This window comes from Colobus angolensis, unplaced genomic scaffold (assembly GCF_000951035.1).
Source record: "Colobus angolensis palliatus isolate OR3802 unplaced genomic scaffold, Cang.pa_1.0 Scaffold16, whole genome shotgun sequence".
Lineage (NCBI taxonomy): Eukaryota > Metazoa > Chordata > Mammalia > Primates > Cercopithecidae > Colobus > Colobus angolensis.
Window position 1 is genome coordinate 10,644,395 of NW_012114710.1, and position 13,545 is coordinate 10,657,939.

The following is a 13,545-nucleotide window of genomic DNA, read 5'->3' on the forward strand; positions in this document are numbered from 1 at the left end:
TTAACTTGAAATACACCTAAGTATATGTATATATATATATATCAGTGTTATATAGTTGATGCATTATGTAGTTAATAGTTAGATAGTTCATGTATTAATCCAGCCAGATAGAATCTCTTTGAAAAGATCTATCTGACTGGGATGTGCATATTAGAGATTGACACACTTGACTAATTAAGCTAATCTTAGGAAATCAATAAGATGCCATCTAATTAAATTACAAATCTTACCTTTGGTTATGCATGTCTAGGTATAAGATGTGACTGAGAAAAGAATCCTAAAATAAATCTCAAAGCGTCAGGGCAGAAAACTTCCAATTAACATAGCAGACTATTTAATACACAAAAAAAATTAGTTCAAGCCAAACCCTTGAGATTTGGAAAATCCATGCCAAAATTTCACACTTGATTGTTATGTTTTAACATCATAAAAAAGAAAATGGGAGAAAGTAATTCTTATGTTTGTTCCTGTTAAAGTAGGACAAACTTTTGAGTGACTTTGGAAGGGACAGTAATCCCAACACTTATCATGGAATTGACCATGTTGGGAGAGAATCTTGTTTCTCTTCACTCTTGGGTAATGTCAGGTTTAATACATTTCCTTAATTTAAAGAGACCCACAGGTCCAAAACCTGTGACCAAAATAAATCAGGTAATAGGAAATTATAAATTGGAATTTGAAAAGTTAAAATGCAATCCATAAAATTAATTCCATACTTCTTCAAGGTGGTTCTCTTTGACATCAAGTTCACTATAATATTAGTAAGTCCAAGGAAGCCTGCTAGAAAAAAATTATACAGTGGTAACATTTTTATTCTCTTGGCATAGCGATTTTCAAGCACTACCAAAGAGTTAATTATTTTTTCTGTTCCTGTAATAAGGAACTAGGTTAAAAAAAAAAAAAAAAAGAGTCCTATGTCCTTCAAAAGGTATTGAATTTCAAAATGAGTGATTTCTTTCTAGATCTTTTTTGAAAGATCAAAAAGATTTTGAAACAAATCTTTTTGTTTGAATATTAACTTCAACTGCAGTTTGTTTCTTCCTTTGTAAACCTCAACTTCTTACTATTTGAAGATCTTAAAATCTCAAAGTATTTTTACAAGAAAAGATCACCCTTGTTCCAAGATTAATGTCCAGTTACCCAAAGTGCTAATATTATATGTGGCATACCTAGATAAGAAATAAAAGCTTGACTAGGGCAGGATTCTGTGAAAAGTACTTTTCTGTGTCTGCACAAGATGCTGAAATAGCTAGTTGGAACACATGAAATCTAAATGTCCCTCTGTAACAAAACCTGGAGACATTCTTTATATAAATGACTTTTTAAACGGATTCACTGGAAATGCCTGATACAGACCACATAGGAGATATGTAGAATTACCAAATAGTATGTCTAGCTGCACAAGAATTCTGAAATATATACACAGATGTCTTCAACTTCTGATGGAGTTACATCACAATAAGACTATCAGGAAAATATTGTAAGCCAAAAATGCAATTAATACACCTAACTACCAAACATCATAGCTTAGCCTAGCCTAACTTAAATGTGCTCAGAACACTTACGTTAGTCTACAGTTTGGCAAAATCATCTAATACAAAGCCTAGTTTCTAATAAATTATTGAATATATCATAATTTATTGAACACCATACTAAAAGTGAAAAACAGAATGGTTGTATGAGTATTCAATGTATGGTTTCTACTGAATGGATATTGCTTTTATGCCATCATAAAATCAAACCATAATAGGTTAAGGACTCTCTGGCTAGTTAAGTGAACGTTATACATTCTTTACTAATCTTTATCATATTCTTTTCTCATCCTCTTCCTATCTGGTCTGTAATGACCCCAGCCTCTTCATTTGCAATTGTTCAAGTACAGAATTTTTATCAAGTACATTCCTGAGCATACTTGATTTTCTTCAATATCAAATTTCTAGTTCAGTTGCCCATTACAATCAACAGTAATTTCCCTATTAAGATGGATCTCAGCTCTCCTCTGTCTCTGCCATGGTTTACATATTCAATAATATAATAATATGTGGGTGAAAAATAGAAGAGATATTCATCTGTTCTGTTTTCCATTCATAAAACAATTGGATCTAAACTATAGAAGGTTCTCCCATCTGCATAAATACATTTGATCTCTAAAATATTCCCACAAATCAATAGCGTGGTAGTTTAAAAACAGCCTCAAATTTTTTGCTGCTTCTCTCATTGAGAGGTGGATTCAAATGTCTCTTCCCTTGAACCTGGTTTGGCCTTAGTGACTTGCCTGACAAATATAATGTGGCAACTATAAGACAATATAGGGCTTCTGAGTTATAGGAAACCTGGCAGCTACCACTTGAGCTGCTATTGCTCTGGGGGAAACTGGCTCTCACGTAAAAATCTGTCTACCTTCAGACGTCCATGCTGCGAGGAAGCCCAAGCTAGTCACATTGAGAGGCTGAATGATAAAAGATACCCAGTCACCCCCAACTGTTCCAATCTTCCCAGCTCAGGCTCAGACATGTGAGGTAAGGAGCTACCTTGGGCATTCCAAAAGGTATGGAACAGAGGAACCTGGCCAAAAGGAAAGGAACAGAGGAACCTGGCCAACTGTCAGAATCAAAGTTTCAGATATTTGACCTCAATTGAATCTTTCCAGATATCTCCAGCCATTCAAGTCATACCAGCTGAGGGCCCAGTCATCATGGAACGTAAATGAGTCATCTCTGTTGGACTTTGCACAAAATTCTGACCCATAAAACTGTAAGCCTAATAAAAATGGTGGTTATTTAAACCACCAAATTTTGGTAACAGCTAGTAAACACCCTCCTTGGGATTGTTTCATCATTTCACAGTGTTTATTAAGAAGTTTACATTAGCACACATGGCGTTTGCCAGTGCTGTCTATAGAAAGAAAATCTTGATTAGTAGGAAATTTGTTATAATTTAATAGTACTATATTCTCCCAAGAATAGTGGTCTTTCAGTGATACAGAAAAAAAGCAAAATGTGTATCTTCTGTTTTCACAGGTATCTGAGATGTTATTATTGGGCAGTTCGAACTTTAATTACCATTGGTGGCCTTCCAGAACCACAAACTTTATTTGAAATTGTTTTTCAACTCTTGAATTTTTTTTCTGGGGTTTTTGTGTTCAGCAGTTTAATTGGTCAGGTAAGTTGAGTATGAATCACTGAATACACAGTGCTGTCATTTTTGAAAGACTAAGAAGTCTTTATAAACTTTATGGAGGAAAAATTAAAATCTGTCTGGTTCTTCTTTTTTTTTTTGAACTAACTTTCTTCTATTTTAATGAGTTGAAGGAGGATGTGATTAGATCAACAGTGCTTTTCCGTTTTTAAGCCATTAAATCTATCAAAAGACTGTCAGCAAAGAGCATTAGTTTGAACTCTCAGAGAAAGTTGTTTCTAAGTTAACTTTTTACTTGGACCCCAGTGAAAACCATTAAAATCTCTTTTATTTACTTAAATTTCAACTATTTTTATAAAATCACTGGGTTATAATCGACTTCAGAGGTTATTTAAACCAGAGGCTACAAAATACCATATAAAATAATTAATAAGTTATTCTTTCACAAATGTTTACTATAGCATCTCCTTGTACTTATTCTCAAAAAAGTCAGTCTAGTAAGAAATTAAATACATAAATTATATTGAAGATAGTTGGCACTGACAAAGGATAGAGCCCACATTTTTTTTTCTTTTTCTTTCTTTTTTTTTTTTTTTTGAGACAGGGTCTTGCTCTGCACCCAAGCTGGGGATAGTGGCACAAACATGGCTCACTACAGCCTCAGCCTCCTGGGCTCAAGGGGTCTACCCACCCAAGCCTCCCAAGTAGCTGCAACTACAGTTGCACCCCACCACACTCAGCTAATTTTTTTGTAGGACAGGTGGATAGTGGCCTGAATGTAAGAGCCCATGTAAGAATCTGATGCAGAAGGCAGTTGGGATATGGGTTCCAGATTAGTTAGTTTACATATGGAAGACACACTCTGGGGAGATTTGGCCACCATCTCTAGTAATTACCTAACCCTGGGAGAAACAAGCAAGGCCTCAGTCAGCAAGTTCCCTGATATTAACATATCAAAACATAGAAAATAAAACAGGTTAATACAGATACACAGGGATATGGCAGCTCCAGCCTTAACATGTTAATGGAATACAGAGAGGGGTAGTAAAGGAAACTCTATGTAGAAAATATTTAGGTTTAGGAAGATGAACACTAAGAGCTAAAAATTGTAAGTATAAAATATCATTATCTTCATGGCTGGGGGGATTATATTAACAATGTTTAAAATAGGAAGCTGGTTTGAGAGATTCTAAATTCAAATCCATTTGAATATAAATCGCAAAAATCACATTATTTTTTAATTTCTCATAAAATCAATGTGAAGGTGTCATATCACAGTCAATGTTTTCTCTGTTTTACAGATGAGAAAACTACAGTTTAAAGAGATTAAGTGGCATCCCTGATTCATACATGTTGTTCATACGGTCATATGGTAGAACTATATATAACAACACTGATAAAAACGGTAAAATTTAACATGTATTGAGCACTTACTGTGTGCAAGGCGATTTTCACATCAAGACTAAAATACTATTTCTAGCACCAGTTCAATTATCTTGCCACTCAAAGTGTAATCTTTGGACAAGCAGCAGCAGCAGCACTTGAGAAATTCAGAGTTCAGGCCCCACCTGAGACTAATGAGTCAGAACTTGCATTTTAACAAAATCGTCAAGTGATTCATATACACACGAATGTTTGAGAAGCGCTGTTTTATACACCACACCCCATCTGCTTTTAAATTGGATTCGAGGTTCCAGTAGGAACGAGAAGGAATACCAAGTCACTAAAAATGTGGTAGTAGAGCACAAGAGAAAGATTGAGGCTAGAGAAACAGATGTGTGCCTCGAACTCTCATAGTGAATAAAAGATGCTAAGCAAGGGAACAGATAGAAATAAAAGTTTAAAAGCCTGGGACAAAAAACAAAAACAAAAACAAAACCCTTCACTCACTCAAAATTCCCACATAGAGACTATACCCTGGAGCTAATCATCACTTTTTTTTTTCTTTAAGAGAGAGGGTCTGGCTCTGTTGCCCAGGCTAAGGTGTAGCGGCTTAATCATAGCTCACTGTAGCCTCAAAATCCTGGGCTTAAGCAATCCTCTCACCTCAGCCTCCCAGGTATCTGGCACTACAGGTGCATGGCATCATGCCTGGCTAATTCTTTTCTTCATTTATTTTTTGTAGAAACAGAGTCTCACTATGTTGCCCAGGCTGGTCTTGATCTCCTGGCCTCAAGTGATTCTCCCACCTCATCTCTCAAAATGCTGACATTACAGACATGAGCCATTGCACCCAGCTAATCATCACATTTTAACTACAATATTCTATTTTCTGACACAACTCACAAAAACGGACATTTTCCTTCCTCTCATACTCTCACATACTTCCCTAGCCTGAAATCCATCATAGAATATACATCCTCCTCAACTCCTACAACAACAAAACCCAACATTGCTGAAGGATATCACACAACGCATTCAAATTACTGTCACTACAAATTCTTGGAGCCTCAAGAGCAGTCAATAAGGCTTTTAACAGTCCTTGCTCCCCAACTTAACACTCTATTAAATCTCCAAGCCCTCTCCTAACATACCAAGTCCCCCAGCCTTAGGTGACTAGGTAATGTAAGTTATCAGTCAAGAACAGCATGGAAAAGTGAGATCTAGGAATTGAGATTGTTGAGGGATATTTGGAAGAGCCCCTGAGGAGTAAGAGACTGAAAAAGATATATACAGTTGGACTAGCTGCATAGCTCCTCAACAGATAGTTTTAATTTGTAGAAGTTTATTAACTCTAAAAATGGAAACTGAGGAGGGCATCACAATTAAAAAGAACCATTTGAGCTAGACTTCAAAGAATGAGTCGTTTTTCCATAAGCAGAAAAAGCTCAACAGCTACTAAAATGAACAAGCAAAGTCTTAGGAGTGTGAAAGTGAGGCCCTGGTTTTCCTCCCTATTATAAACCCACAGTCAAAGCATATTTACAGCCACTCACCTCCCTCTATGTGAGAGGAAGAGTCGAGCTATATATCTTTTTTGTGCTGAGACCTTAAAGATCAGCTTTTAACCTAGAGTGGGTTTTTATGGGTGAGTTATAAACATCCAAGAACTAAAACCTGACAGTTTCTTAAGAATTGTCACAGCAGTAGATGATGCTACAGTAATTTCAGCACATTTCAACTTCTGCTGAATACTATGCCTTAAGCATGATGAGATTTGATTTTATCTGTCTAAACAACACAAAGGGAAGTACAGAGGTTGCAATTTCATGATGAATTGAGTCTATATAGCCAGCCACACTGGATAATCTATGGAGGATGCATTCAAAGTAAGACTCACCGAAATGGACTAGCCATTCTGCCAGACAATTGCTCAACTTTTATTGCACATTCCTTGCATAAGCACAGCTGTATAATTTTTTCAATGTACACTAACATTTCTGCAGTGAAATACAAGTTTACAGAGAAGATTATATGCAGTCCTATGCATTACATGGCTGAATTCTCACTTGGTTTGTTCTACAGGTCTTATTGTTGTCCTTATTAGATCAGAGAGAGAATATAATTTGCCCAATATTTTATGGAAGTGGGTGATATTAGGACCCAATATCAGTGTATTTAAAGTCAAGTAATCCACTGCTGAAAAGTTAAGTCTGGGCAAGAATAAATAAAAACGAATGAATGAATAAAATCAAGTAATCAGGGCATTAGAAGGGAGTATATCATGTGGAAAACATGTAATCTGACTTTTATGAACTCGTTTCCTCTGCTGGGTGTGGAGTAACCATATTTGTGGTTTTAGATGAGAGATGTGATTGGGGCAGCTACAGCCAATCAGAACTACTTCCGTGCCTGCATGGATGATACCATTGCCTACATGAACAATTACTCCATTCCTAAACTTGTGCAAAAGCGAGTGCGGACATGGTATGAATATACATGGGACTCTCAGCGAATGCTAGGTAAGCATGGCAGATTACTGATTAAATTCCTGTAAACCTTGCCATATGATGAAAATTCTGTAAGGTAGCAGAGACTAACTGGATTTGAACAAAAGGTTGAAAAACAACTAAATGATCCTTAAAGCATTCGTTTAATACTACAGCGTTTTGTTTTGTTTTGTTTTTCCTTAAATATAAAGCCATATCTTACTGGTTTTGAAAACCTTGGAAGAGAAAAGGCTAAATTGTAATCAGCATCTTCTGGATGCTGGGTATTACACACATTGTCTCATATAGTCACACATACAAAAAAGGAAGTGGGAACATTAGGCATTGTCTATCCCTTTTAAGGGAAGAAAATGGAGGCTCCTAACTGAGAAATTTGGCCAAAGATACAGAGCCAGCACATGGTCTAATTAGAACTCAGACCTGCATCTCTTCTCTTCCAAACCCTTGCTCTTACTGCAACATCACTCTCTTACCCAGAACACAGTGCAAGTGGGGGTTAACAATGCCAACCCTCACTCCACAGTCAGAAATCCACATATAACTTTTGAGGCCAGGTGTGGTGGCTCAGTCCTATAATCTCAGCATTTTGGGAGGCCGAGGCAGGGAGATCACTTGAGATCAGGAGTTCAAGACCAGGCTGGCCAACATGGCAAAACTCTGTCTCTACTGAGAATACAAAAATCAGCAGTGTGGTGACTACCCTCCAGCCTAGGCAAAAGAGCCAGACTCTGCCTCAAAATAAAAGAAAGAAATCCACATATAACTTTTGACTCCCCCAAAACTGAACTACTAATAGCCTACTGTTAACTAGAAGACTTACTGATAATATACACAGTCGATTAACACACATTTTGTATGTTATCTGTATTATATACCATATTCTTACAATAAACTAGAGGAAACAAAATGTTATTAAGAAAATTATAAGGAAAAGAACTTTACTTACTAGTCATTTAGTGACAGTAGATCGTCATAAAGGTCTTCATCCTCCTCATCTTCACTGTTGAGTAGGCTGAGGAGGAGGAGAAAAAGGAGTTGACTTTGCTCTCAGGTGTAGCAGAGGTGGAAGAAAACCCTTGTATAAGTGGACCTGTGTAGTTCAAACACGTGTTGTTCAAGGGTCATCTGTGCTACTGGAAAGCAGCAACCTTTCATGCCACTCCCATCCCGCCTCAGGGCACATAGTTGCTTCCACGAGAGGCTAAATAATTAATGGCGTCTACCACTATACCACTATACTACTGCAGCTAAAAATAATAGTTACTGAGGGATATAAAATAAGTTCAGGATAATGCACTGCTAGTTGACAATAATGAAACTCAACTTTTAGTTTGTTCTTACCATATGAAAATAGGAATTAGTGCCACTAAGAAGCCAAAAATGCTCCAGAGTGCAAATTACAATGAAATTCTCAAATCACAAAGATTCCTAAGAGTAGACAGAAACCACTGGTTATTATGGTAGAATCTTTTCTTCACCTTTCTAACACTCTTAGGAGACTCCAGCCTCGTGTTTAGAATCTTTTCCTGAATGACCAAAACAACATGCCTCTCTCCAGAATATCTGCAGCTACTTGAGGGCATCTGAAGTGGGCAGAAAGAGCAACAAAAGGAGTGGTGCCAGGCTTCTTCCCTCACACCCCTTAGGGAGGGTAGATAATGATTCAACTCCTTGGCTTAGGAGGTAACTAGAGGCAGCCCTTGGACACAATAAACTGTGTTTATATGTGAAGGATTTTTATGTTTAAAATCTATATTTGAATCAAAAATAGGGATGTAATATAACAATTCTTCTCTTTTCTATATAATATAAGAAAACATCAAAAAATAATCAACTCTCAGAAACTCTTGGCATTCTAAACGTTAAGAATAGGGAATTTTCTGGAGGGGAACCATAAGACCCTGGGCCTACTAGAGGGTGGAGGGTGGGTGGAGGGAAAGGATCAGGAAAAACAATGAACAGGTGCTAAGCTGAATACCTGGGTGGCGAAATCATCTGTACAACAAATCTCCATGACACGAGTTTACCTATATAACAAACTTGCACATAAACCCCTGAACTTCAAATACAAGATTTTAAAAAAGGGAAAAAAAAGAATAGGCAATTTTGTGTATGGAATATTTTATCAGACTGAAAGCCCATCATTTAATTCACATGTAGAAAAATCTGTAATGTATTCACATTCTTCATTGATAATAAGCAAGTAAATAACAATAATTTGAATTTACTCTCTTAGCACATTTTTTCTTTAGATTTCATCCCAGCTGAGCCACCTATTAATTATGCACAATGGAGCAAGTCACTTACAGCTTCTCGGGGCTTCAGTTCTTTTGTTTTTCTTCTTTCTGCAAAGTAGGAATGAGAACACTTACCCTTGGGGTTGTCACAAGGGTCAAATAAGATAATGGGTGTGACAGAGCTCTGTATGCTCTCCAATGCCACATGGTGCTCATTATTATTTGCCATCCCTTGAATGCTAAGGCTGGAATCAATAGAATCAGAAAACAAGAACTAGATCCTTTGCCCATGCTAGCTTGTTCGCTAGCCCTTGTGCTATGATGATTATGTTTCATATCTAAAGTTTCAGCAAGCATAATATTCAGGAATTATTCACTACGTCATCCAGACTTAAAAATACTTCTTTTCTTGCATAAGCATAATAGTGTTATTGTAATAGGTATGGAGATCCAATAGAAGTAATGAAAATATAGAATCTGATGCATGTAATTATGTATAAAAAGTGTTTGCATTTTGTTTCCTTTATTTTTAAAATTTTTCTACTTGTACCTTGGCAACTTATTTCATTAATTATTCTGCATCGGTGTTTGATGCGTTTATCTTTACAAAGATGAGTTCGATTTGCTTAAGACCCTGCCAACTACGGTCCAGTTAGCCCTCGCCATTGATGTGAACTTCAGCATCATCAGCAAAGTCGACTTGTTCAAGGCAAGTGCTTTTACAATTAATAGAAAGACACCGTATCTATTTTTCTGTGGCATCTAAGCTCTTGATTTATACAGCATTTATGGGGTTTTTTGCCTTATGTTTTAACAAAGTCAAAATAACCTAGAGAATGTATGTGGAATTAAAGAGTCAAATAAATTACAGGTCTCTCTTCAGCAGACGGCTCATTCTTTAAAAGCCTCTTTCTCTTCTAATTGGTGTCAAAAAAGAAGAGTTCTTCAGACTCTTCTTGCATTAATTTAAATATAATTTAAATTATATGGCTCTATGTCTTTGCTAGTACATGTATCACCTCCCATCTATAAATGTGCCTTGGCAATGCACAACAAATCAGGCTCCAGATTAGCTCTGTGATGGCCTGAAATCGGAGAATCATACCTAATCATGTCTTCCATTACAAATGCTTTGGATTTAGACTCTTAAAATGGCCAAATTTTAATTTAGAAGCTTTTTGTTTCAGGAAAAAAAGCATAACAAAGAAATTTTTTACTTTTTAAATGTTTTAAGTATTACTACTCTTTTTATGCATTATATCACATATAAATTTTTCTCACCTAATATTTCCTTCTGGATATAGCATTCACCGACTTATCCATTCAATTAATTCATTCAAAAAGTATTTATGAAGTTCCCACCATGTTTCAGGCACCACTTTAGCCCCTGGGAATGTAACAGTTGAAAACAAATACTTACTCAAGTAGAGCTTAAATTCCAGAAGAAGGGAATGAAAAATAAATATATAACATGTGTGGAGGTGATAACACCTTGAACAAAGTTAAGCAGGTTTTATAGGTTGTTCTCGCATTGCTGTTAAAAAAAAATACCTGAGACTGGGTAATTTATAAAGAAAAGATGTTTGTTTGGTCATGGTTCTGCAGGCTGTACAGGAAGCATGGTGGCATCTGCCTCTGGGGAGGCTTCAGGGAGCTTTTACTCATGGCAAAGGGCAAAGCAGGGGCAGGCATCTTATACAGCAGGGGCAGGACCAAGGCAGGTGGGGTCAGTGTCACACACTTAAACAACCAGAGATTATGAGAACTCACTCACTATCATGAGGACAGTATCAAAGAGGATGGTGCTAAACCATTCATAGGAAATCCGCCCTGTGATTTAATCAACTCCCACCAGGCTCCATGTCCAACATTGGGGATTGCAATTCGACAAAAGATTTGGTGGAGACACAGATCCCAGCCATGTCACAGGTAAAGGAGGATGAGCGTGGCACTGGCCAGGAAAGGCCTCTCTGATTAAATGCATTTGAGCACCCAAGCAGAGGAGCAAGGGAGTGAGCTATGCAGATATTGGAAGAGGACAGAAGGGAATGAGGACAGGAGGGAATATTACAGGAGGATGGATGACATGATGCCCTGAGCTGGAAACACACTGCAAGGAAGCCAGAGTGGCTGGAGCAAAGGCAGTGGTGGAAGCAAGAGCAGTCAGGGAAGAATGGAAAAAAAAAGGGAGGCTGAGGCAGGAGGCAGTTAATGGAGGGCCTTGGAGGATCTATAGACTTTATTTATTTATTTATTTAAAGAGTCTTGCTCTGTTGTCCAGGCTGGAGTACAGTGACACAATCCCAGCCCACTGCAACCTCTGCCTCCCGAGTTCAAATGATTCTCCTGCTTCAGCCTCCCAAGTAGCTGGGATTACAGGAATGATCACCACACTCAACTAATTTTTCTACTTTTAGTAGAGATGGGGTTTCACGATGTTGGCCAGGCTGGTCTTGAACTTCTGACTTCAGGTGATCTGCCCCCACTCAGCCTCCCAAAGTGCTGGAATTACAGGCATAAGCCACTGTGCCCAGCCATCTATAGACTTTAAATTGTACTCTGAGTTGCAAAGACACTGAGGCTCTTGAGCGGAAAATGACCTATTCAAGACCGGTTTGAACAGGATCTTTCCTGCTGTGTGGAGAAAAGGCCTTAGGAAGCAAATGTGGAAGGCAGGGAGGCCAAATGGAAGTTATAACCATCTGTGGAAGAGATGATGGTGACCAGACCCAAGGTTATTGAAGCAGAGTTTTTGAGAAGTGGCCAAATATTGGGTGTATTCAAACCCAAAAATCCCAGTTTTTCCTGTTTGATTACATGAAGAGGGGAAGAAACAGAAAAGGACCAAAAATTATTCCAAGGGTTTAGATCTGAGGAACGAGAAGAACAAAGATATCATTTGCAAAATAGGAAACTTTAAGTGTAGGTTGGATGGGCTGGAAATCAACTCTTTGTTTTTGGATGTTTCTATGGTTTGGATAATGGCGTCCTCTCCAAAAGTCATGTGGAAACTCAATCCCTAATGCAACAACATGAAGATGTGTGGCCTTTTGGGAAGTGATTGAGTCTTGAGGGTTCGACCCTCATGAATGGGTTTAGCACCATTATAAAAGGTCTCAAGGGGAAGGAAGAACTCTCTTGCCCTCCTGGTCTTCCACTATGTAAGGACATAGTGTTCCTCCCATCTGGAGGATGCAGCAACAAGGCATCATCTTGGAAAAAAGAGCAGCGCTCACCAGAGACCAAACCTGCTAATGCCTTAATCTTGGACTTCTCGGTCTTCAGAACTGTGAGAAATAAATTTCTGTTATTTATAAATTACCCAGTCTGTGGTGTACTTTTAATATCAGCACAAAAACAGATGTGTTTGTTTGATGAGGTGACTGTTAGATTCCAGTTGAAAATGTCATGTAGGCAGTTTGGTTTATAAATCTGAGTTCGGGGGAGAGGTCCAAGCTGGAGCAATACATTTGGACCTGTCAGCATATTGGTGTATTTCAAGCCAAGGGACTCAATGTGATCACTTAAGATGTAAGTATGGACAGAAGAAAAAACATAATCCAAACAGAAGGATATGTCTTAAAATTGTATAATCAATAATATTAGAAACAAGATGAAGAAGCAGAAGCTGTAGAGTAGAATGGTTAGGCATAGTCACCCCCAGCATTAGGTTAACCTACGACTTTGTAAGTTATTAGAGTTAGGTCAGTATTCTAGGACTCTTTTCTTAGCTATATCCTGTGCTAGATTTCCATCAATATTTTGATGATCATATAAAAGATGTGATTTTCAAATTGGCAGATGACACAAAGGAAGAAGGAATAGAATAAAAATATATTAATTACAAAATTTAAAATTACTGAATACTTTGAAACAACAAGCAAAGCTAACAAGATTAACGTCAACAAGCATAAAAGTAAAATTCTAAACTTAGGTCCAAAAGGAAAATATTACAGGCCAGCTACCATGGCTTATGCCAGTAATCCCAGGACTTTGGGAGGTAGAGGCAGGATGACAGCTTGAGCCCAAGAGCTCAAGATCAGCCTGGGCAACATAGCAAGACCCCATTTCTAAAAAAAAAAAAAAACTTAGCTGAGCATGTTGCTATACACCTTTCGTCCCAGCTACTTGGGAGGCTGAGGCAGGAAGATCGCTTGAGCCCAGGGGTTCGAGGCCAGTAGGCCAGGATTGCACCACTATACCCAGCCTGGGTGACAGAGCAAGACCCTGACTCAAATATATATATATATGTGTGTGTGTGTGTGTGTGTGTGTGTGTGT

At 37.7% G+C, this 13,545-nt stretch overlaps 1 protein-coding gene across 1 annotated transcript in view; it reads left to right on the top strand.

The window, feature by feature from the left end:
* CNGB3 (cyclic nucleotide gated channel beta 3) overlaps positions 1-13,545 on the top strand; it is a 159,994-nt gene that overhangs the window by 99,313 nt on the left and 47,136 nt on the right. Inside the window, exons 11-13 of the mRNA XM_011937082.1 lie at positions 3,021-3,162; positions 6,881-7,040; positions 9,877-9,974. Of these exons, the coding sequence (XP_011792472.1) occupies positions 3,021-3,162; positions 6,881-7,040; positions 9,877-9,974 (400 nt within the window). The remainder of the gene's footprint in view (positions 1-3,020; positions 3,163-6,880; positions 7,041-9,876; positions 9,975-13,545) is intronic.